The sequence below is a fragment of the Lytechinus pictus genome, chromosome 18, assembly GCF_037042905.1.
Source record: "Lytechinus pictus isolate F3 Inbred chromosome 18, Lp3.0, whole genome shotgun sequence".
Taxonomy (NCBI): Eukaryota; Metazoa; Echinodermata; class Echinoidea; order Temnopleuroida; family Toxopneustidae; genus Lytechinus; species Lytechinus pictus.
This window is the reverse complement of record NC_087262.1, coordinates 21,984,268-22,011,456: the sequence shown is the minus strand read 5'-3', so window position 1 is coordinate 22,011,456 and position 27,189 is coordinate 21,984,268. Positions and strand designations below refer to the sequence as shown.

Sequence of the window (27,189 nt, the reverse complement as noted above, 5' to 3'; positions counted from 1 at the left end):
CTTTTTTATTTCACAAAAATTTTCAGTTGATAATATTCCTTATATCCTTATGAGCAAGTGTGCCAAAAATCTCATAAAATTGTGACAGAAATATATGAATTTCTTGGAAAAAACCACGGGCAGTCATTTTCAGATTGAAAAAAAAATGGTACCCCATGTCTGCGCACTCATTCACTTTGCACATGATTCAGGGATTTTGATGAGAAATGCTGCATTTTGAGGCCGCCACATGAAATGCAAAAAATTCATTATTTTCCCACCATTTTGAGTCAGATTTTTAAATGAATATCTTTCTATGTATTGCAAGTGTAAAGTTTGTAGTCGTTGTGTATCTTCTCTTACTAGAACTGCGCAGAAACGCGTGTGCGCAGACAAGGGGGACTGCGCAGACTTGGGGGACCTAACCATAACAATGTTAGGCAAAAGTGATGGTTCAAGTTCTTTGCAGATGACAGCATTTGTGCTCTACATTGATGACTAAGCAATAGATTCCTTGGAGAAGGGATGGTAATGGCTCAATTCATTGCTGATGACAGTGTACATAAGACTGATGTAATGGGTTACTTTGAGAATGGACAGTTTGGAAACAGCATCTACTGCAACAAGAGTAACATTTATTGCACAAGTGATGGCACAAGCTCATTGCAGAAGAATGGATTTATTGCTCTATATCAACAACTGAAGCAATGGATTCCTTGAAGAATGGACAGTAATGGCTCAACTCATTGCAGGATGACAGTGTTTGTTGTACTGTATCATCAAATGAAGCTACAGATTCCTTCAAGAATGGACAGCAATGGCTCAAGCTCACTGTGGATGGATTGATTTATTGCTCGATATCAACAACTGAAGCAATAGATTCCTTCAAGAATAGACAGTAATGGCTCAACTCATAGCGGATAACAGTATTTGTTGCTCTATATAAATTACTGAAGCAGAAGATTCGCTGAAAAATGGACAATAATGGCTAAACTCATTGTAGATGGCAGTATTTGTTGCTCTAAAGTAACAAGTAAGCCACAGATTCCTTGAAGGCCAGTTTGGAAACAGCATGTATTGCAACAAAACAGATCGAGCACAAATGGTTAATGTTCATTGCTGATGATAATATTTTTTTACTCTAGATCAATGACTGAGGTAATAGGTTCTCTGCATAAAGGACAGTTTGGAGACAGATCTGCAATGCTTCGGGTCACATCATGTCCGCAGGTGAAGGAAATCCTCTTCTTGACCAGGTGCTGAAGAGTTTTCATTCTTGATAACAAGAAGTCCATCTCCTCATCCTTCTCCAGGAGGTCATCTCGTAGTTGATGCAACTCATCTAGAAATACAAATGATAAGAAAGAAAGGCTCAATCCTAAATAAATGCGATCTTGATATAATGAAAGATATTAACGGTTAAAAACAACTGTTGCTACAGAGATTTCTCACATCCAATGAATTAATTTCTCAATGGCTTGTTTCAGTGGCTAAAATACTAAACTTTTGAAAAATGCTTGCTGACGGAACTAGTGGCCAAAATTTGACAGTGAATGAACAATCCCTTTGATCATTTTATGTTCAACGTAAAAGATAAATGCCAGTTGTGGTAATGATCTCAAAATGAGTAAAATGACCACCCAAATGTTTGTAAGTACAAATAAAAAATAGGTGCCATTTGGCTCTGGAAGAAAATGCGTAATTGCTGAGAAATGAGCAATATAAGCACAGAGTTCCATCAAATGTCAGGTACTTTTCTAAGCAATAAACAATAAAATGTCCCACATATGCTTTTCTGTGTTAGTGATCATCAGAATTATCAGTTTTGGGCTAAGATTTCATGATTTCACAAAGATAGGTGTACATGAATGTACCAGATCTAGATATATGATAATATAGTGACAGTTAACCTTGATTTTAAAAGACTTTCTCATGAAATGAATGTTTGCTGCAGCTTCTTTCTTTTACCTTTAAGTCTAAACCTCAGAGCATGAAATTCAACTAGAATTAGATTTATACGTCAAAACTTACACTGTTTAGTTTTACATTTTACACGTAAAATTACATTATATAGAATGCATACATACATGTACATGTTTATCCTTTGAACATATATGTAAAAGGAAATTTTTGTAGAAACAATTTAATGACTATGGTGAGTCTTGCCACCCAAGTGCCCTAAGTTCTCTCAACAGAAAATGAATGCTGTCAGAACCCTCTCTCACCCAAATAATTACATACACCAAAGAATGTAGTTTGTAAACGTAAGCTATCTATATGCCAAAGAGACAAAAGGTAATAACAAACCATCCGTGGAAATCGTCTCTTTCGATTTGTACCCAGGGTCATCCCTAGTTGTACTCTGTTGAGCATTTCTGAATCGTTTTCTTGGACCTCTCCGTCGCCTTCCTGAAGGCACTCTACCAGGGTAGGTGAAGTCCCCAGCCATCGGTTTCTTCAATCCAGCCTCTTCCAAGAATGGGTCCACGAAAGAAGATGGGGGGATGACTTCAGTCTCCAGACTAGTGGTTGCCTTGGTAACGGTACGTAATGGGCGATTGACCGTGCTCCCAAGTCGGGCAATGTCTCTCCTGAGTGGGTAAAGATTGTTACAGAAGATTGGTATTCATGTCATTTCAGGGCCCATGCCACAAAAATAACTAATATGGTAAATCTGCCAACGGTAGCTACTATGGTAACAATGATCAACAGCCAATCAAAACCAAGGATTTAATTGAACTGGCCATTGAATAGCAGACTTACCACAAAACTAAGTTTTATGCTACGAGGTGAGGGGGCAGATATAATTTCTATCCAAACCATATTTTATTGGATCTACTACAGTGACAAGTTCCAAGCGGGAAAACCAAGCAACAATGGCACAAGATCAAAATCTCTGTAGACCTTACTAAGTTATGTACTAGGGGTTAACTAAACTTGGAACCTGTGTAGACCTTGCAGCAACTCTATACTGTTATGGGATACATAAGCTTGCAACCCAGCATGTGAAAAATCTTTATAGACCATACATGTATGAAAGCTTTATACTGCTCCATTATAATATTGGTACCCGGAGCATTAAGAATTTGTGCAGACCTTAGGAAAGCTTTGAACTATTACAGGATAAATAAACTTGGTACCCGGAACATTACAAATCTACCCAGGCTTCTAGGAAAGCATTAGACTTCTTCCAAATACCTTGTCTTGGTACCATGAACAATGAAAATCCATGCAGACCCATGAAGCCTTTGTACTCCAATGGGATAACTAAACTTGGTACCCAGAACATGAAGAATCTCTACAGACATGATGAAGGATTTGTACATCTTCAGGATAGCTAAGGTTGGAACCTTACCTCGTCTCGGCTTGTATTTGAGTAAGCACTGGTAAAATGGAGGGGTTGATATCAATAACCATCTCTCGTTGGGTCATGTTTTCACAGTTGTGTGCGTTCAGGTCAGCACCGTAAGAGACAAGAAAAGCCAAGAGGGCATCTCCATTTGTCTTTATGCCTCGGAAACCCCATTTGTTCTTCATCTGGAAGAAAGTAATAATTTGCATGATAGCACTTCCTTCTTGTATAGAACACGACAGATATCAAATTAGCATGTACCCCAATTAATGAATACATACCTTTTAAGAGACATTTTGAATATCTCTAAAATAATGGTCTCGGGGTACAATAAAAAAAAAAGATGAAAACATACGTACGAGAAATAAAAAGAAAAGCTAAGGATAATGAAGAGTGGAAGTATTAAAAAGGTGTGTCTTCAGGTAAAATGTAAATGAATCAATACAAATGCAATTAAAATAATTCTGGAGATACATGTATAAACCTCCCCTCTATTCAACTGGGGGCTGTTTCATAAGGCTGCTAGTAAGTTAAGAGTGACTTTAAGAGCGACTGGTGATCCTTTCTTGTGGTTAAAAATATTCACCATTAAATATTAATTGGTGATTATTAAGCATGTAAGAAAGGATCACCTGTCGTTCTTAAAGTCGCTCTTAACTTACGAACAGCTTTAGGAAACACCCACCCGGTCCATGTACCAGTCCCTGTAGATTCATCCATAGTAAAAGTAAATGTACCTCAATCACAAACGGTTCTTCATTAACATCTGGAGAATCAACGTAGATATTCAAGGCAACCTGAAAAGCAGTGTTCCCAGCGTGGTTCTTAAGGTTGATATCAGCACCGTTCTTCACCAGAATCTCCATCAAGTTGAATTGTTTTCCCGCTATGGTCTCAATGAGTGGACTGGAACCCATTGTGTTTTCCTGGGCATTTACATTGCACTTTCCCTGCAGATTAACAAGATGGCATTCATTTGTCAGGAGGGATCCTAAATTGTTCATAATCTACTTGGTCTACAAAAAGTTGGTCTTTTTTATTAGATTGTCTCATAAAAATTTAAAACAAAAATTAAAACCCATATTTTATTGTTCAAAGTGAAATCTGAAATGGAAAAAATCTGATAATTCTTTTTTTAGCCAAATTGATCGTTGGGCCGGCAGCGACTGCAGCTCCAGATCAATGTAGCTCTATCTCTTGTCTTTAATAGCTAAATCCATTCAGTCTAATTGCTGTTTGGTCTACACTTTATTTATACCCACTGGCCCGTACTCTGAAGTCAGGTTTAACTTAGACCATGGTCTAAATCTGTGCTAAAATTATGGGAAGCCATAAGTGTCGAAATTTGTATTACACTGTATGTTTCTTATGTTCACTGTGCTTTTTCCTGATTTATCGATGGTGAAGACAATCTTATATTTATACTTCCTAGACAATTATGAATGATTTCAGAGCCAAATGAGCTGAAATATGATATCTCTACAATTAGTGATTTATGTAACAATTGGCTATCCATACTTAACCCTATTTTAACTGGGCTATTTTGGACCAACATATACGGGGGGGGGGGGGTCAATTTGAGCCCCCCTTCAGATCTCGACCGCTGATCGCGCGATCGCCGTGAAAATTTGCATCGGCGTAGAACCAGATGTACACTATAAGACTGTATAGTAAAATTTTCAAAAAAATTATTTTTTTAAGTAATTACTTATGCAAATTAGTGTATGAAATTGTGTTTTTGCCTTTAACTCATTTTAAAAAGCTAGTAGAATGCTAATTTTTGATGAAAATATCAATTTTGACATTTCTAACAAAGATCTGCAAAAAAAATTCCCAAAACATAATCTTTTTCCTATGTATTTTATTGTTTTGTGAATTTCTTATGTATTTCATTGTTTTTTCGACCTTATGTTTTTGATTGTTTTTTCAGTGAATTTTGTTGAGGATTCTTTTGCGACCATAAACAACATAAAATAAATTTATTTAAACCAGCAAATGTAAAAATAATCATTCATTTATGATTTGTGGGTGAAAACACAATTTGCATTGACTTTGTACACAAAATCATGTTTTTTAGCGATTTTGGATCTGACATGCACGTACAAAATGTTGCGTAATTTCAAAACCGCCTACTCGGGCGTCGCAAATTTGGTCTCAAAAGATGTGTAAGACTTGAAAGTAAAAAGTCAGTGAGCGGCGTGGTAAAAAAAAAATGTGCGGCAGCATAGTCGCGAAATTTGTGGAGGGGGGTGTCAAATTGACCCCCCCCCCCCCCAGTTAAATAAGGGTTAAACCACAACTTTAATCCTGAGTTTAAGTTAAACCCGACTTCAGAATACGGGCCACTTAGTCTCATTTTCACTTAGTATAATGCACAGATGGTCAAATTTAGCACTTTGTCTTACTTTTATGCACACTGTCAAATAAAATTTGGTTAATATTACAAACAGTTATCTTATCATAGGCCCGTATTCTGAGGTTGGGTTTAATTATGGAAAGCCGATTGTGACATAAATCTCCAACAATAGAGGTTCAAAGTTATCAGCTAATTTAACTCTGAAGTCATTCTCAACTGTCTGGGAAAGATAAATAAGATTTGTCTTCACCTTAAAAGAATTAAAGAGCACAGTAAAATCAAGAAATATACAGTGTAAACAAATTGTTGAAATTTTTGGCTTCCCATAATTTTAGCACAAAGTTAGACCATGGTCTAACTTAAACCTGACTTCAGAATACGGGCCATAGAGATTAAGTGGTTTATGACCAAGTAGATAATAGACAAAATGGGTAAAACCTAGATGAAAATGAGACACAATGGTAAAGAGACTATCTGGAATGAGACCAAATGGAAAGTATGTAGTAGATGTGACAGAATCTGATGTAATATTGAACAAATTAATATTTCACTTATTTCTCTTTCCTATTCGATTTCTGTATTTTCTTCAGTGATTTATCCCCCAAAGCACAAATATTTCATACATATAGCATCAGACTGACATACCTGCTTAATCAACAGTTCTGTGGTCTCAACACGGGCATACTCAATAGCGTGAAATAAGGGGGTAAGTCCTTCAGCAGTTGCTGCTTCAACTAGCCGTGGGAACCTGTCTATCAGTTGCTTCAACGAACTGTAATGAGGTGAAATATGTAAAAGCTTTTTGATTAGGAGTTATGATTGTCAATCTACTTCTTTATTCTTCCTACATCTTCTAATAATCAACACTACCATCATCTTCATCAGCATGTTTATCTTTGCTGATGTCAACATCAGCCTCACTACTAGCTTCATAATTTTCATCAAAGTCCCATCACCAATACCACCACTTCCACCACCACCACCACCATAACTACATCACCATTTATCATCATCATCACCATCATCACCACCACCACCATCATCATCACCACCATAATCATCATCTTGGAGAGGTGAACATTCATCCTACACTTACTATGTGTCTTTATTGCTTGCAGCATAATGCATTAGGGATACACCAGAGTCCGAAACTGCTTTAAAGTCTGCATCTTTACGGTTCAAGATAAGATCAACCATAGAGGGAGCCCCGAGGTTAATGGCCAGCATCACAGGTATCGGGCAGTCCTCACCCTGAGAAAGAAACACATGCATACAGTCATTGGCCACCTCTTATAATTGGTAGTCTATTCATGCAATAATGACTAAAAATCACCCCTAGAGTTTCTGGTGTTTTCTTGACCAATTATAATTCCGCCTGTGCTATATGGAAGCGACTGGTATTGCAAGGGTTTACAGGTTTTATTACAATATCCTGGCAGTTGTATCATTTAAGTCTATGACCACTCAAGAAATCTAGAAATTTTGCATAACCAGGCAAAGGATCTACTCAGGTAGTTTCTTTTGATAATGATTTGCTTTCACACTGGCATTATAGAAGGCATTTTAGCTTGATCATGCAGATGTGAAGCACCAAATGACTTACAATATTTGCCCTGTGGTTGATGTCTGCACCATGCTGCAGGAGGTGAAAGGCACTCTCTGAAAAGCCTTTGATGCATGCAATGGACAGGGGTGTGAAGCCTTGATTGTTGGTGCTGTTCACATCAGCTCCTTGTTCCAGGAGGTATTTGACATTGGAAGGTCTGTTCCTGAAGTTCAAAATAATGTGGATAGACCTGTTGATTAGAATACTTTGTCTTTCTTGGGAGGTAGTAGCAGCCGTGTCCACTATCAAATTAATAAAAAGCAACCTTTATCAAATACGTTTGTCCTTTTCATTGATCAAGTGGCCTCCATCATATAGTTAAATTTGGCAAGTACAATACGAAAGGCAGAAGGAAAACAATAAAATGAAAAGAAAGTATCTGGAGATCAGCCATTAAATAAAAAAGAGCAGCCAAGATTCAAAAGCTGCTAATGCAATTAGAGATGAAGAAATAATATTAATATAGGAGTATTTACCCAAGGAAGCCACATCAGTTCTGAAAACTATTCTCCCAGGCCCGAATTCTCAAAGGGTGGCTAACTTAGCCCGTGCTAACTTAGCCCACTGGGCTAACTATCCCCCGTGGGCTAATTTAGCCCACCGAGCATTTCTCAAAGCGTGGGCTAGTTAGCACCCCCGGCTAACGTAGCCCATCGGGCTAAATATTTAGCACGGGGTGCTAAATATTTAGCACGGGGGGCTAAATCTACCACGATCGATGACTGAAGTTAGCGCTCTATTTAGCACTGTACTGAGCATGCTCAGTGTAATAAAGCAGTACTGAGCATGCTCAGCGCCGTATTGAGAGTTTAGTCTGCTAGGGACATGAAAACGTCGCCATCGCAGGGGTTATGAAGCAGGACTCAACCAAAAAAAAATCATGTATCAGCAACATGCACTTGAATTTCTTTGCGAGATGGTATTGACAGCGAACATTGTCATTAATTTGTTAATTAACTTGGGCCAACGTAGGTATATATTTACCGCCGACGGCACGCCGCCTGCGAGCGCTGCCCCTGCCTGCACCATTCCGGGCAACGTATCGCGTAACCCATGGAGCTCCCTGGGCTACGCATCGTGAGGACCAAGACTGCACTGTTCTACACAGTGGTACCTTAAATGCGAAAAAAGCTGTAGGGGCCTACTCTAATTTTAACCTTTTGTTAGGTATGTATAGACTATAGGTTAGATCTAACCTTAGTCCAAATCGAGCACATATCGTAGTACTGAGTACGGAAAATGCAACTAAAAAACTTGCCATTTATAGTGCACATTGTGTGAAATACATCATCGATCTGATTCTGTTTACGAAGCCTACCTACCTTGTCAAAGTGGGTGGATCGAGTTTTGATTGAAAATGAAATGCCATGCTGCTATGGCTATCCTAAAAATTGAATCTTGAAAAAAATTGGGGTCTTGTATGTTACGTTTAGATGCATGTGAAAAAATTATGAGTTAGGGGCTGGGGCCGGCCGGCGCAAGCAACATGATCTCGACCCCACTATCGAGTGCCATTTATTTCTTTCTCTTAAACTTTCCTATTTGAAGTAATATTTTTAAAATTTTATGTTCTATTAATTGTATTTTTTCCAATAAGTTATATTTTTATCAATGGGGAAGTTGCAGCAGTATTTGTATGAAATTCCATTTTCTATTATTTTTTTAAATTTAATTATCTTTCACCTTCAAAAACAGAATTCTTTTAAATTTGTTTATTTCGTTATTTTTATTCCTTTATTTATAGTCTACCTCTTATAATTTACTTAACTAGTTTATATTTTTTTTCTTTATCATTTTTATTTTCGATTGATTTTATCTTTTTTTTTTTTTGGGGGGGAGGAACATTTAATTTCTGCACCCCATGATCGATGAAGTCCTGGATGAACCAAAAATTTAAAGGGGGCTTGATATGGCGTATCTGGTAAAATTAATTTTTAAAAAGTTGTGCGCGAGCAAAAACTTCCAACATTTGTGCCAGAGCTAACAATTTTGGAAGGAGCCAAGATATTAATTGGTAAGCTCCTCCAAGAGCACTCACTGGTCACCGTAATTGCATTATCCCTAACTTATTTCTGTTATTGCTACTCCAGTTGGCGGGGGGGGGGGGTAACCAGGTTAGACACCATGCTTGCACATTCGTAAGAGCATGTATTCATTTTTTCAAAGGCAATACAGTATTTTAGCCAGAAAAATGTTGACTTATGAACCCTGGATGAGTAAAAACGGTATTCCACCGATCATAAAAATATATTTGAAATTGGGGGAAATTATGACAAAATGTCCAAGGTACTCCTAGATTGAAAGATAATTGCTAATTATGGTCAATTTTGAAATTATCAGCCTGGTGTCCAGCTTGCAGGGGCTGCGGAACCGGGGGGGGGGGGCCTTGACCGATTGTGATTAACTGTTCCGCAGCCCCTGCCTTGTAATAACTTTGCCCCCCTCCATCCCCTCCCGAAGACCAATTGCTTAATTCAGGATATTTGGTCAAAATGCCCCTGCTTTTAAAGAAAAAAAATAAAATCATTTCTGAGGGGATTACAATTCCTACAATAAAAATTAACATTTAAACAAAGTCTTATGATATGCTAACCCCACATGTCATTCTCTCGGTGATATAGCTACCTTCCCTCCTTTCACTTCTCATTTGCTTTCATCACATGCACATTTATCATGTATCTTTACATACCAAAAAACTTTTCTCCCAATTAAAAGTTTATAATAAATAACATTGTAGTACCCACTACAGCAATTTTCTCTAATTGTATCCTCTTGCACAAGCAGTCAGTTTACTTCCTTCATACACAACCTTTACCAACATATCATTCACATTACTACCACCCCTGCCTTACACATAACCTTAATCTTTCCTTGGCACAATTTTAATCTGAAAGTGAATAAAGTATTTTTTATATTAATTTATTTTTTGCCTCCTGTAATAACTGAACACAGGCACATGGAGAGAGAGAGAAAAAAAATCATGTTTTCTGCTGATAACACACCTGGAATACAATATATAAACAAAACGTATGTACATTTATAGTAGATAGATTAGTTTATTCAGTACATTGTTGTTTTTTAAATTAGATCAAAAGTCGTTTATATGACACAAAAAATTTAATTCACTGTCTACATTTATCACTATGAATGATAAGATACTCGGAAAAAATGTCAAATATATTTCTGAAAGACACTAAAGAAGGATGATTCAATCATAATAATAGTAATATTAAATTGATAATATTACTGGTAGTTTGCATTTATATAGTGCTCATTTCAGTGTATCGAAGTGCCTACGAAAAGCTGGAAAGTAAAAGGATATTAATTCACCAAAATGAAATTATATGATTTAAATTTGACACATTAGGGAGCTGCACATGCCAAGGCAAGTGACTATTTTATGAATAAACAGGTCTTAATCCTAAGAAGACCTGGGGGTGGCGGGGGGGGGGGGGGGCTGAATCAGCCCCCCCCCAGTCTTCTTAGACGTTGAAATAGCCCAGTCTATAGGGTTAAAATTGAAACCATGAGGATTTAAGCATTGATTCTTAATTAAAAAAAAGATAAGTGAGACAATAGACTTGAATAATAAGAATGACCTAAAGTCAGTCCATCTCTTGGCAAAACTGAGTTAAGTATGATACAACTGTTGCTTATTAACCCAACATGTGTGTCATTTATATCCACCCAGAAGTACCTAACCTTTTATCAAACAAGAAAAATATTGTGAATTTGGGTTTTAAAAGCAAGATGGTCATTAGATCACTATTGAAATACAGGAATGCGTGGAAACACCCCAACAACTAAGATAATATTATTTTCTTTGCAAATAAGTAATAAACCTGTCAATTTATTACATCCTGGTGTTACAAGGTACAGGAGTTTATGTCTTGAGATGGTGCTGTCCAAATTGGCTGTGGTACAGTAGCTTTAAAACCTCTAGGAATAGATAGCTGGTGACAGTCAAGAGATGTACGGGATTGAGCAAGCTACCAGTTTTAACTCAGTGTCCATGTTCATGCGTAGATTATGACATGGCCAATGGAATGCGAAATAGCACGCTATCTTGATTGATTGACGAGAGAATGCAGGCAGGAATTCATCAAAAAAGAAGAGCAAAGGATACCTGCAGTAAGGATCAAGAACAGAATACATATTTAAAAAATTGCTCTTCAGTATTCTTTCTAGAAATATATCTTCATTGATGTAACAATTAATAGTAATACCCCTTTTACCTGAAGAAGCAAAATGCATTTTCTTTTCGATTTCTCATTTCTCCTGCAATAGAAAATTTTGCAGTTAACTCTTTAAAATTGTCTGATCGTACATATGAAGAGAATCAAATTATAATAAAATTTGACTAACAACAGGACTGAAAAAGGATGAAATACAGTATGTAAGGGCCAAGTTGACTGCATACATACAAGTAAGATCATGTCAGCTTGGGTGAAGTTGCATAACCGCTCATGATGGCTTTAAGCTCACATCGTTATTTTGTATTCATAATGTATTATGACTATTTTGTCTTTATTCTGGATTATTTTTACATAAGTTTGATTTGTATTGTATTAAGGAAAAAAAAACCATACTATTGACAAAAGCTCATTATCATGGGACATTAAGTAGATGGGAAATAACTCACCAACAGCAAAAAAATGAAGTGAAGACAATTGTATCAAAGTACTGGAAAAGAACCCTTCCTCAGATATTCACTCCCTGATCCTGTTCTAGCATTCTGGTGATGTGCATGGCCGTTTTCTTGGAGAAGCATACCAGAGTTGAAAAGACTCATCTGTGCACCATTCAAGCATTATTCTCCCCATATCTTGGTCCTCAAGGTGACATTCCAACATGTTCAAGTATCTGTGGGTTAGATAAAGTAAAAAATAAAATTTTAAAATGTGGACGAGTTAAATAATATGGATTGTGGACATGCATTCCGAGATCATCACCTTTTTTGCCATATTCCGAACATCGTCACTCTAAAGGTAAACTGCCTACCCAATCAAAATAATGGAAAGGAAATTACAAATGACTTTAATATGTTCTGCAGTAAGTGTAAAATAATAAGATTACAGTTATCAAACAGGTTTTCATTTATTGTGATAACAAAAAAAGATGGCCCCTAAAATATAATTGGTTACAGTTGGCATAAAATAGGAAACCGATATATCAAGATTTTCTTATGGAACTTAGAAAATTAATGAAATAAAAAAAAATGAAACAAACCTCTCTTTCCATACTCCATACTCAACAATGATGAGTGACGACACTGTTGGAGAACATTAGCCATTTTCAGTATTGTGGCTTAGGTAGTGCCTAATAATGAAGAAATAAAAAGGAAATAAAAATCTTACTATGATATGAATAACAATCAGTAGTAGACTTGATAAATTCTGATATCGTAATACTGTATGATATTTATCTTTATCAAGAATTAGACAGGAATAACTGTTGTTTTGGGGGATTTATTCAACAATTTCTGACATTTTACTATAATCCCAATTGGTAAGCAGAGCCAAAGAAGTTCAGCGGAACAACCAATGTACATAGATAGAGTCGCAGACTGACGCTTTTGGTCTAATCTAGAATCTACTTGTTAGTACAAATAGTAATATTTTGTGTGCTCCTGTTGGTACTTTAAAGGGATTTATTTGATCTAGGGATCAAATAGAAATAATAAACATGCACAATGACTTCAAAATTGTCTACCTGCATGTTAATTAAATGGTAGACCAAAAATTTCAGTCTCTACTCTCTGTATATTGGTTGTTCCGCTGAACTTCTTTGGCTCTACAGTGGGGATGATTGATGGTAGCATTGTCTTTCCGTTAATGTCCACAATCATTATATTATTATGGCATATGAACGTCAAGTTTGACTTGACCTCAATGACCTGAATTTTGCCGGGACCGGCAGGTGCAATAAATACCGTGACTGGGTGAACACCCATCTTTGACGAATAGTGTATTGGTTTTAAAGTGCATAGGTTGTGACTCTCCTATACACGGGACCAACATTTGCGTCCTTTCCGATGGACGGAGTGTTTTCCAACTGCATTCACACCTGCACTAAATACAGTGATGAGAGTCTGAGACATGCTAACAGGAACACACAATGCTATAGCATCAGATTTTTTGTTAGACAAATTTTGGCTTGAACGGGACCATGGGCGGAAATCCCAGGGGGAGATATGTCCCCCCTACCAAAAATAGTAGGGGGGACACAATATCAAATGTCCCCCCTACTATTTTTGGTCTTTTATGATAGAGAAAAATGCATCATTAACATTCGAAATAATACATGTATTTTGGACTAAATGACCTTACATTTTGGGTGAAAACCTTTTTTTTTTTTTTTTTTTTGCTTGTCAAATTTTCCAGAGTGAATAAAATAAGATGAGGGGAAAACTTGGAAAATAAAAACAATCTTTCATGTCACTATATAAAATTTTCGCTCATGCTTCGCGCTCGCATTATTTGATTGTTGAAATATGTAACGTCTTCATGGCTAATTGCAAACAGTCTTTAACAGGTACCTTTTCCATCAGTTAACCTCTGCTCGCACTTCGCGGTCGTAATATATATTCAGTTGTATATACATCTTTTTCAAGATAACAAACATTGCCCAGAATGTTCAAATTTTAGGAAAAAAATACATAAATTTTCCAAAAAAATTTTGCTCGCTCTTCGCGCTAGCATTATATAAGAACAATGATATCATATATTTATGTTGATTTATAAGAATAAAGCTAAAAAGTGACCATGAGGACTACTCCTTCAATGAAACAGACAAAAATTACCTTCAACCAGCCGATCAGGGATTAACATATGGCTGAAAATGTTTTCACCCCCCCCCCCCCCATTGGCGAAGGCTGGATCAGCCCGTTGTCCCCCCTACCTTTCGGGACAGATTTCCGCCCATGAGCGGGACTCGAACCCCTCACATTGAGATCTACAATCTTATCTGAAACATGCGCTCTAACCTACTGAGCTACGCTGCCTCCCAATGTAAATAAAAAAATTGTTAATGAAAACAATCCCCAGAAACAAAGGTCATTCCAAATAATCTAGATCTATACACAGTACTAGGTGACATAAGTTTTAGAACTTTATAGAAGAGATTAATACAAAAAAATAAGAAATACAGGGGTCTATAAATTATAATGATGAGTCATGGCCTCACGGGTGCATTTATTTTTTTTTCAAAGAAATATCAACATTCCCAAACACAAAGTCACAGTATTTTTTCTTCTTGGAGGGGGGGGAGGGGTTGGGGACAAAACTTGATGAGTGGGCAGTTCTTTTTTATAGTTTTATACACAGGCTCCATCATGTGGATCAATCCACCACTATTTTTAACCTGGGTGAATGCCCCCCCCAAAAAATGAGTAATCATTCTATCATGACCTTGTTCATTGATTGAGTGATGAGTAATGACTCAAAAATTGAAATAAAGAAAACATCAAACTTTAAAGTAAACTTTCAGGTCACTTTACTTAGCTTGTCTTTGCGATGCCAGTGACCGAGTGAGTTTTGCAGTTGCCATACCGTAATTACTATACTCTAGGCCTAGTCATTTATGATAACCCTGCCCTGGCCAGCATGGCCATAGCTACATTGGCGGCGGAAGCCAAAAAATTAAGGGGGGGGGGGCCACCTGAAATTTTTGGATGGACACGGAAAAAAATTGACAAGCCCAAAAAAAGGCAGCGTAGCTCAGTCGGTTAGAGCGCATGTTTCGGATAAGATCGTAGATCTCAACGTGACTCGTGAGGGGTTTGAGTCCCGCTCATGCCGAAACGCGTCTAACAAAAAAATCTGATGCTATTAAGCGTTGTGTGTTAGCGTGCCTCACCACTGTATTCAGTGCAGGTGTGAATGCAGTTGGAAAGCACTCCGTCCATCGGAAAGGACGCAAATGTTGGTCCCATGTATAGGAGAAACCCAACCTATGCACGTTAAATCCAATACACCGTCACTATTCGTCAAAGAGTACGGTAGGGTGTTCACCCGGTGTATTGCACCTGCCGGTCCCGGCAAAATTCAGGTCAAGTCAATATTGACATTCATATGCCATAATAATCAAAATAATGATTGTGGGCATTAACGGAAAGACAAGACAAAAAAAAAGGTTATAAACCTAAATTTTAGGAGGGGATCGCAAAAAAATTTGACAAGCAAAAAAAAAAAAAAAGTCATCAACCTAAATTTTAGGGGGGGAACAAACATTTCAGGGGGGACAGGTCCCCCCCCCCCCCGCCTATCCAATGGCCCATGCCATGCAGATCTAAGCTTTATAAGGACATTATCATGATATTGGGAACACCGTTCACTTCATTTACAGCAGTTTTTCTGAACGCGGTCGATCGTGATCCTTGGAGTGTGTATGGACAGACTGCACAGGACAGTCAGTCAGTCACACACAAAATTGAACGTATGGGACTGTGTCATTACTTCATGCTGTAACTCTTGATGTAAGACTTCCGCATCATCAGGTATTCCGAATCATATTCTGATATTTCGCGTTGGCACAGATAAATGAAAAATCAGCCGAAGGCTCTACAATGATCAAAACTCTTACGTCAAAATGCATACTTACGGTTTTGTTCGAAGATGTGAAGATAAATACGGCATTACGACCCCCTTCCCGTCCATATCGTCGGCTCGTTCTCGCGATGCATAAAATAAAACAATTATTGTTCATGTTGATAATCTGCTATCTGATTGGTCAAAATCAGTGGGCTAATTTAGCCCACGATTTAGCCCATGGCCAAAGGGGTGGCTAAATTTGTGACGTCAAATGACGCGATTTAGCCCACGATTTAGCCCGGGCTAAGTTAGCCGAGCTGCGAGAAATGCAAAATTTAGCACCATGGGCTAAATGACGTCAAATGACGCGATTTAGCACCATGGGCTAAGTTAGCCACCCTTCGAGAATTCGGGCCAAAGTGGGCCCTGCTATCATTATTACCCCAGCTTTAGCTGGACTGCTTAGGCGCTCAGGCATTCAAGGAATTTCTTCCTACCTGGTACCCATTCACCTTACCTGGGTTGATTGCAGCACAATGTGGATGAATTTCTCGCTGAAGGAAATTACGCCATGGCTGGGATTCGAACCCACGACCCAAGTAATCAAGAAATCAAATAACCTTGTCTGTTTGGCATTATACATACATTTTATTATGTAAAGCTGAAAAATGTACCTTATTGTTGCATTGCCCAGTGGAGTGCAGCCCCCTTCCCCATGACTCTCAATGAAGGCACCATTCTCTACCATAGTCTTGACCATTCCTTTGCTTCCCATGGCAGCGGCATAGGACAGGAGGGAAATTCCACGTTCTGGTTTACAGTGCAGTACCTACAATAAAAAACAAAAGAGATACCATCAGTACTTCCTGTGTACACCTGTTCCCCATCCCATGCAAGATGAAAAATCACATTTCCTGATACAGACATTTGTTGTTGATTTTTACCCAACAGGTAAATGACGTACTATTTAACTTTTGACTTTGATAAAAAAAACTAGGTCTCTCTGATGTTTCCAACTAAAATTTGTGCCATCATCAATCATTGCTACATCTGAAATATATACACTATTGTGGGGGTGGGGGGGGGGGGTGGGGGTGTTGTGGATGTATAAAGTTATTTAAAAAAGAAGCAATGTAGATACCTTTCCTTACATTCACCTTGACTATGACCAAAAACCCTAAAAAGCCATTATAGATAATGACTAATTGTTTTACATTTCATCCCAAGACCTTGAAATTCAACCTGACCAATATACACACAAATCAAGCTGGAAGTTGATTCTTAACCCTTTCTATATATATTGCAAGAAAAGACACCAAGGCTTACATTAATATACCCAAAAGTCCACAAATAATCAGATTATTATCACAATAATTTAATTATCAAATAATTTCAAAATGATCACAAGCAGTAAGGGAAGACAGACAACCCAAAGAAAAACACCTACAGCAACTACCATAATGGACTCTGAACTTGATTTCAAAGTTTCGAAATTTGACATACATGTATATCATCTTCAATAGACCAAAATTTCATCTTGATACCTAAGTTACATTTCCCCTATGGCGGCCTAACGGTGAGTTGAAAACTGCAGTTTTAACATTTTTTTTTTGTACCAGCTTCCTATACATAGGGGATTTGAATAAAACTGAATAAAACGGCTGTTTTCCAGTCACCATACGGCTGCCACAGGGGAAATCTGACTGAGGTATGATGCTGATACTAACACATTCAGGATGCTTCTCCGTGAATCGTCCCACTGATACGATATCTCCTCCCTCTACGGCTGTTGCCATGTTGTTCACCTCTCGTTTTGTGATCCGAGTGAATCCTAGAAAAGTGAGAGACATCCTCAAATATAGATCATTTTAGCACCCATGCACTCCTCTTCCTCCTTTTCTTAATCTTTTTATTCCTCTTTTTCTTGTTCATTATTACTGTTATCATTGTCGTTATTATTATCATTATCATTAACACCATCATCATCATTATCTTCACCACGATCATCATCACTGCCACCCCAAATACCCCTATCACTATCATCTTCATCATCATCATCATCATCTTCATCATCATCATCATCATCAACATCACATTCTTCAACATCATCATCTTCAACATCATCATCTTCATTATCATCACCACCATCATCATCATCATCATCAATCTTCAACATCATCATCTTCATCATCATCATCTTCAACAACATAATCTTCATCATCTTCAACATCATCATCTTCATCATCATCACTACATCATCATCATCATCATCACCTTAACCACCACTACAATCATCATCATCATCACTTACTTATATAATCTTCTGCCAATCTTTTCCCTTCAGCATCCAAAGCATGATAGATGGTCGGAGTTAGGTTGACTGCATTGAAGATGAACCTACTATAGTCCTTTGTTCTGACATGAACATCTAATCCATCTATCATGACAACCTTCGCGGCTTTGCCGATTAGCTGATATCAATATATGGAAATTAACACATAAATTCAGTGGTTAAACTTGGGGAGAGCAAACGGGCACATGCCCCCAGAAAGGAGCCCACACTCTGGGGGTGGGTGCAAAATATGGGCATGAAGGTTAAAAAGATTATTTCAAAAAGAAACTAGAGATGCTCGGCGGGTTGCGCGGCCGAGTACATGTATCCCCCGAACCCACCGCGTCATCCGTCATTGCGATATATAGAGCTCACACAGATATTTGACAATAAATACAATTGTCATGGCGACAATGACCCTGCCCACATTTTGCCTGTGGGTACCAAATTTGATGACAATAACATGACGTAGCAGCATGACTCTGCAGAATCTAAAATATTGTCCAATATCACCTGTTGGGGAATACAATTATAGAGTAATCTGGATAATATATATTATAAACCTAACCCTAAGACCCCCCGACAACAATGATAGGCATCTTCACTTCACCTTCTAATATTGCTTCTGTGTGCCAACTGTTATGAAAAACTGGGGAAAAAAGCAGAAGTTACAGGTTTTACCAAATTTTCCACAAAAATATTGTTACCATGGCAACGATGTCTCCGCCCAAACCAACATCAATAGGCAGCTTTGCTCTACCATAATGGACCTTCATGCCACATTTGAAGATGATCGGAAAAGAAATGCAGCTGGTAGAGCGCTCACAAGGACATCTCATCTATTTCCACAAAAAAACTCTTGTTACCATGGCAATGATGTCTCCGCCCACACCCAAATCGATAGGCTTCTTTGCTATACCATACTCAACCTTCATGCCAAATTTGAAGACGATCGGAGAAGAAATGCAGCTGATAGACAGCTCACAAGGAAATCTCTGCAGCGGACGCGGCAGCGCGACGAGGCCAAATCCATAGTATCCTCCGAACTCTGTTTGGGGGATACAATAAACCTGCCTACATAAGAAAACACTTCCTTCATCTAGAATCTCTAAGTGGTCTATGATAAATACAGCATAAGTTAATATTTTCCATGGTTTTATTCTTTTTGAAATAAGTCTATCCTGTAGCTGTCTTTATATTCTTGGAGCAAAACTGAGGAACAACCAAAGATGCCAAAATGCATCAATAATTGGAACTCGTTGACTGTCCTTTCATCGGGTGTTGGAAGTGGCGTAATCTAGGCACTTGGCCCACAAGCACCGATTTTCTTAGATATGCCAATATATGCATTGCAACAGATGAATTCATAATTAAGATACACACATGAACAAAATATCAATATCCATCTGTTACAATAAAATTGTGAATGTATAATACAAAAAATAACCATTCTTTGAAAGCAATGCTTTTAATGATCTTTATTATCTCAGCGCAAGTGGTACCGCATATGTCAGTACCTGCATAAAATAAAGACAATGAAATTGAACAAAAAACAAACAAAAATATGAGATATACGATAACATCACTCTTTTAATGATAGCTGGAGTGGCACTTATATTTCATACTTTTCTTGCCCTCAGTTTTGCTTCGTAGTATCAATTTCAAGGGTTAAGAGTTGAATTATTGTATTCATTATGTATGTTTACTACATCATTGACACATGCATTGTGCTGCATACTGAATGTTATAAATTACATTGACCTGTTTAGTAATTAATTTTGTACTGTATTTTGTAATCTCCCATATGCTTTGAACAATAACCACCTGGGGCCCGTTTCTCAACACATGGACAAGTTAGTCATATCTTTATCCACCAACCACGGAGTTAGTTCCAATCTTACTAAACCTGTTTCTCGAAAGGCTTCCTAACTACAATACCTTGATATCGATATCGATACTATCGGTAAAAAGAGCAGACGAGACGTAGCCTTAGTCACAAAATAGCATAATTTTCAAAAAGAAAAATTATTACAAAATTGCAAATATTATGATAAATTGGGAAATAAATCTTTTCAAAATAATAGCACAGGTGAATTATGCATCATACATACTTAGACCATGAAGACTGGAGCATTCAATAGCAGAGAAAATTAGATTATGAATAATTCATTTCATGACTAAAAAATCACTTGTGGACGTTGAGATGGGTACCCCCGGGAGACCCAATTTTAATAGTTTACGAAAGTAAACCATAACGGTTTCTTTGTAAAATGATGATAATTATACGGACTTTTACGATTCCAAACGTCATCAAAATATAGTTTAACGAAACATTTTTAATCATTGATACTGAAAGATACGATATTGGACAAATTATATGCATAAATTAGATATAGAATTCATCCAAATGTTAATAGGGGTCTGAAAACAACAAATACGAGTTCAGTTATGGATGGCCTGACGTGGTAGAATCTTTATCGATTAAATCATTTTACTATTTCAAAATGAATGGTTTTGTGGCGTTAACCAACAGTTTTTATAGTTTCTTTGTATTACAATTATCATTGAATGCATTAACCCACTTGTTTTGTGATGTAATTTCAACCTCTATGATTGATTACGTAAGATTATAATTTTAAAATTTCTAGGCACTTTTGCATGTCATAGTCTACCCACGTGATGCTACTACGTCATTAAGAAAGAAGTTATGACAGGTTCGGAGGTGTCATAAATATTTAGTGAGGTTGTTGTACCCGATCTTGGTAAAGAGGGCTTCGTGAAACGGTTAGCGGACAAGTAGCTCACTATCTCCAATTTAGTCAAGAAGTTAGACTTATGAAGGTGTTGAGAAACGGGCCCCTGGTTCCAGAAGGCAAATGGGGTAAGTTTATAAATTATTCAACCCCCTAATTTTTTCCTTTTAAGTTATCAAAAACTGAAGAAAAAGAAGAGGAAATAGATAAAGAGAAAAATGAGAATGACCTTTTTCATAGAGCGTGTCCATCCACCATGTCCAAATTGTAGTCTCTTGACCATCTCAATATCATCATTAATGCAGACAAACTGACCAAGACATAAATGAGGAATCTGAAAATAAGAGAAAATGCATAAGGCATATTAGGTACAGAAGTGATGACTTAATTCACCAAAAACTTTTTTTGTGCATTTTAGCATTTTTGATACCATATTTTGGTAGACCAAGATGAAATACCCCCACTACCGAAAACTTGAGAATCGGTCCATATGACCTCATGAATACATTGACTTCAATGGGGTTAAATATGTATTCATGAGGTCATATCTCAGGCCCCTATGGACCAATTTGCACCAAATTCTGGTAGTGGGGGTATTTCATCATGCTCTACCAAAATATGGTATAAAAAATTCTGAAATGCAAAATCTGAAAATTGATAACGTAACACTTTGGTACTCTATATAGCTATTTCCCCTTGATATATTTACAGCTTAAACTAAATGCAGTGTTCTTTTGTTGCAGTTTTCTTTGTGTATTATAGATATGGACAAGAAAATGTCACTGATTTAAGATTGCCCACCCAATTTTTTATCAACTATCAACAAAGATGGATTTCTAATCTCTTTTTATTCTCAATGATATAAACTGTAAAGTAAAAATGCTGAACCCCCCAGGAAAGTGGATAAAGAGAAAGAAAGAAAGAGAGAAGAAAGAAAAAATAAGACTATTCAAAAGAATGAGCTGAGTTATCCAACTGAAAAAAGGCCAAAGCCCCATCAAAATTCCCAATTGGTACTCCTAACATACATTACAGCACATAACGAATCACAGATGTACTTTTTACCAAACACAGTTATTAATTTCTACCGGTACTCACTAATCTCTTTCATTTCTCAAGATAAATTACAAGACTCCCTAATATTTTCTCTTGGCTCTGTTTAGCATATACTTACAATAAAGAGATGCACCCCAAACAAACGTTTTCTTCTTTGAATGATACTTTTTATAAGAATATTGTCCCAAATTATTACCTTTTTTAGAGCTGCAGGGCTCATAATGAAGGTCTCTTGACCATCGCGGAAAGTCACAGTGAAATCTCCTGTATGGGTTCTTCTCTTCACAAAGCCCTTCTTGCGAAAAGTCTGAGTATAGACAAGGTAATCAAGAAATGTATCAAATTAGCAAACAATATCAGCTGAACCAAGCATAGTGGTTCAGTGGTAATAAATAATAATAATTGGCATTTATATAGCGCTTATCAATCTACGACTGCTCAAAGCGCTTCACAATAATTATTACCTGGTCGCTGGATTTATAGCATTTCAAGCAGCCTGTTAGGCGCACACACTTGCTAAACCAACCACAATGACGGTTGTCTCCTACCAGTACCCAATTAGCACCTGGGTGAGAGTGGCGAAGTGTGGATTGGCGCCTTGCCAAGGACGCTATAGGCCATGGTGGGATTCGAACACAGGACCCTCTGATTACAAGGTGAGCGTTAGAAGCGCTACACCATGGCGATTCCACGGAGTGGTAGAGTGGCTCAGTTAGTAAAGCGTCTGTCAAACCAAAGGTTGTGGGTTCGAGTCTACCTCGGGTGGATGACTGAAACCTGTGTTGTGTGTAAACATCTCTCCCATTTAATAGATGCAGGATATGTCACAGTGGAAAATGGAGGCCCCGTGTAGAGGAGAGTCACCATCTTTGCACATTAAGAACCCACTGCACTATTTGTATAAGTGTAGGGGAAACCCCAGTGTAGTGGTCCACCTGCACTCCCCCAATCAGTTATATCGGGAGGAGACACCTGCGGGTCATAGTGATTCCATTCGCTTTCCACCTCCCAGGCACAGGTGACACAAAACAAATAATGATAATCAGGAATGGGAGGTCATAGGTTTGAGTCCAAGCTGGAGACCAAAGACTAAAAGTTGGACTTTCTGCATTTGTGGCGGGACAGCTCATTTGATCAAAGGGAAATAAAAACAGATCATGTCATGGGAACTTTGAAATTGCAGGTTTCCAGGAAAAGTGGAAATGTCAATTTTCCTTAAGAATCTATATCTACTTCGAATACATAAAACATCAAAGAAGAATAAATAGAGTATTTCTAAAGCGCCAAATCCACATTGATTATGTGCTCAAGACGCTGAAAATATACTTGGTATATTATTACCCCGGCTGTAGTTGAGCGGCCATATAGGCGCTAAAGCATTCAAGGAATAAATCCTACCGGGTACCCATTCACCTCAACTGGGTCGAGTGCAGCACAATGTGGATAAATTTCTTGCCGAAGGAAATTACGCCATGGCTGGGATTCGAACCCACGACCCTCTGTGTCAAAGTCCGAAGACTAATCCACTGGGACACAACGCTCCACGAATGTATCAATAAATGACGAATGCTAAGGTTCCTCGTTGAACAGTTAAAATCATCTAATAGACTACGTTGTCTTGCATGAGTTAACGAAACAAAACTCAGATAGGACATGCTGTTACTTTATGATAGTAGATTTGAATACTCACATTGGTCATTCCTAGCTTCCACAATCCTCTACGCTCATGGAGTTTGTCCATTTCTGCAGGAGTAGCACTCACAAAGACTTTGTCTCCTACATCAACAAGCTCAGGATCTCCTGAAAAAATCCCCAAACATTTCCCAAAGGTCCCAAAAGGTCTCTATCATCAGCCTCTGGGGGCTGTTTCATAAAGCTGTTTGTATTAAAAGAGCAACTTTAAGAACGACTGGTGAACCTTTCTTACGCTCTAAAAAACCACCAATGAACATTTAATGGTGAATATCATTTACCACAAGAAATGATCACCAGTCATTCTTAAAGTCACTCTTAACTAACAAACAGCTTTATGAAACGGCCCCCTGGTATTTCTCAAATGTTTTCTAAAAGTTGCAGTGAATTACAAGCATTTTCAGTATCAAAACAATAATGTAAAACTAAGTAGTATACCACCACAACCAGACATTCAATGGATGTTGTTTTGAAATGCAATATAACAGAGTCTGACTGACTACCATGCTTTCGACTTTTGGGCTGATCAAAATTCCCTGATATTTCCTTGACTGGAAAAAAGTAAAATAATTTTCCCTGATGGGCTGGGAACCCTGAAGATTATAGCAACTTTGCTTTATGTCAAATCTTTTGGAACCACAGATATCTGTTCAAATAAGGAAAAATTTGGCATTTAAGAGGTAAACAACCTCCTTCCAATCCGGCCACATGAATGAAACCTGCCCACTGCACGTCAATAACACATCACCAAATGATATTCATAGCATATCATTCCCTCGTTTATATTCCTATACCTTGTATACCTCTGACTACCCTTTTTGCTTCTATTTGTTTCTGCCTGATCTCTCACACTCCCCTTTTTTCTCCTAACTCTCACTCTCTCTCTTCTATTGATTTTCTCCCGACTCTCTTTCTCTCTCGGTCATTCCTTTGTTTTTCCCCCCTCTCTATTTACTTTTCTTCTGTAAAGTGCATATTCCGTTGATTCAATCATAATGATATGTATTTTGAATTTGTTAGAGGCCACCTATTGTGTAAATATTGTTACTACAATTCAGGATTTCTGCTATCGTAATAATGTTATGTATTTTGATCATTTTATATAGTAGGCTACTCTGTAAATCATTTTTATCTGCTTGCTTGCCATTTCGATGAATAAAATACCATTATTATTATTTATCTTTCTTCACGTCAGAACAAACTCACCAAGCAGCGGTAGGTGTCCATCATACATTTGACCTCCTCTCCCTGGGCATGTGTAGATAATTCTGGTAAATTTCACCTTCTCTAGTGATGAAGTGGATAGCTCAACCGCAGCCCGTACGTTGATTTTATCCTCAACAGTCTGCCTGGATTTGACAATTATTCCCACATGGTTTTCTGAGAGAGAAGACACAAATACGATGATTAAAAAAAAAAAAAACATATTCACTATAATGAGCAGCCTAAGGCTAAGGCCACAACTCCAAAATTTAGCCTGCTCAGCGACCAGGCGGCGAGTTTTTAGCTAATTTCGCCCATGCACCGACCGGCAGCCGTCCGAGCACCACTGGTTTTTGGGGCATCGCTCGGTCGCCGCTCAAGATTTAGCACGGAGTTAAAATTCTGGCGGCGCCTGCTTACTTTTCACTCGCCGCCCGGTTGGTCGTCGTCGAACGATTTAGGTCGAAAATTGAACTCGTTGGATCAACAGCTGTCGAGAGGTCATCGACCACTGGCCGGTCAGAGATCGTTTAAATGATCTCGCTGCGAATTCAAGATCGGACGGGCGATTACCTAAAAATAGGCCGGTGAGGGACCGCCAAGGATTCGGTGGGTCGTCAGCCAATCACTGCTCGGACGCCAAACAGATAAGTTCCCCAATTTGACCCAGATTTGGCCTTGAGTAATGGGTAATCGACCGGGTACTGCTCGGCCACCGCTAAGTATTTTTACAGCCCGCTCTACTTCTACAAAAATCATTCGGCCATGCCTAAATTCCAGCGGCGCCCGAGCACGCTACTAATCGGTCGGTCGCCGCTCTGAGTTGTGACTTAAGCCTAATATGCTAATGTTGACCAGGAGCCCGTAACACAAAGCTTAGCAATAATCGTAGAACAAATTTTCACAATTGATTGCATTAACTACAATTTACAATCAATCATAAAGATCAAGCTTATGATCATTCCTTTTGCTTTGTGATACAGAGCCCTGTCCTTTGATTTGATATGATTTGTAAAGGTATTATATTAAAACCACTAGGTCAACACTGCAATGGGTGGAATTTACATTACATAATAAAACACACAAATGATTGATATATCATCTCTTAATTATGAATTAAGTCCAAACTTTCAAAGAGTGATATCATAATTAAAGGCAAAAGTATGTAAGAATAAAAATGGTGTGGTAGGCAAATACATTTTTAAAATTAATATGCAAATCAAAATAGAATAGGATAGGGCTCGTCAGATAATCACAAAGTCAAGGTTTCCATGAAAGTCATAATATTAACGGCAAAGTTTACAGACCCTGGTTGACAGCAGTCTCAAGGGTTAATAAATCAAAATTTCAAACAAATTTGTGGAAAACATTATAAGGTTGGAGGTAAAACAAACCAGACCTGATGAGTAGTTCCTGCGCCAATGAGGATGTCTAATGACCTTTGCCCCTGGATAGCTCCCTCTCAGGGCAATATGAGGAGAGGATGATCTTGGTAGCATCTTAGGACTACATTAATGAAAATTAAATAATTTTGTGATGTTTTTTCTTTTTTTTTGCCAGGAAATTGATGAATATTTCCAAACAAAGACGCATAAATCAATTGGTAATGCTGAATTCAAAGAGTATAGGTAAGAAATAATGTTGAGATATTTTTTTTAAATAAACAGAAAGTCTTTTTCATAAATCTAGATCTAGCAGGTCAGTTAAAGGGATCGTTTAACATTGTGAGAAGCTGATTTAAAAAATTCTCAAATTAAGATGAATTACCCTTATAAAAATCGCCAATGGTATTTGAATGGTGGCGAATGGTAGTTGAATGGTGATCTGAATGGTAAATGGTACGCGAATGGTATTTAAGTGGTGTTTCAATGGTAAGTTCTTAATGGTAAGTGGTGGTTTATGGTAGTTGAATGGTGATCTGAATGGTAAATGGTACGCGAATGGTATTTAAGTGGTGTTTCAATGGTAAGTTCTTAATGGTAAGTGGTAGTTTATTTAATGGTAAATGGTATACCACATACCCAATGGTGTCTCAGTGGTATGTGTCTAATGGTATGATTGGTATGATGAATGGTATACCATACCCAATGGTGTCTCAGTGGTATACAATGGTGTCTCAGTAGTATGTGCCTCTAATGGTATGATTGGTATGATGAATGGTATACCATATACCCAATGGTGTCTCAGTGGTATTCAATGGTGTCTCAGTAGTATGTGACTCTAATGGTATGATTTGTATGGTGAATGGTATACCATATACCAATTGTGTCTCAGTGGTATACAATGGTGTCTCAGTAGTATGTGCCTCTAATGGTATGATAAATGGTAT

General features: G+C 37.8%; 1 protein-coding gene and 1 long non-coding RNA gene across 2 annotated transcripts; both read right to left on the bottom strand.

The window, feature by feature from the left end:
• LOC129281810 (E3 ubiquitin-protein ligase MIB2-like) lies at window positions 1-26,361 on the bottom strand. Its single transcript, XM_064113097.1, has 15 exons — window positions 26,260-26,361; window positions 24,864-25,037; window positions 23,656-23,765; window positions 22,162-22,272; window positions 21,139-21,243; window positions 18,136-18,295; window positions 17,552-17,655; window positions 16,499-16,653; window positions 7,291-7,456; window positions 6,784-6,938; window positions 6,333-6,459; window positions 4,069-4,281; window positions 3,335-3,516; window positions 2,287-2,570; window positions 1-1,321 (listed from the first exon to the last, which is right to left on the bottom strand). Exons 1-15 carry the CDS (start codon window positions 26,357-26,359, stop codon window positions 1,116-1,118), a joined length of 2,352 nt encoding a protein of 783 aa, XP_063969167.1. The 5' UTR covers window positions 26,360-26,361; the 3' UTR covers window positions 1-1,115.
• LOC129258475 (uncharacterized) lies at window positions 10,768-15,970 on the bottom strand. The gene is made up of 4 exons (XR_010296467.1): window positions 15,895-15,970; window positions 12,523-12,612; window positions 11,936-12,156; window positions 10,768-11,419 (listed from the first exon to the last, which is right to left on the bottom strand). It is a non-coding gene; the product is annotated as an uncharacterized LOC129258475 (long non-coding RNA).
• Window positions 26,362-27,189: the final 828 nt, after the last annotated feature.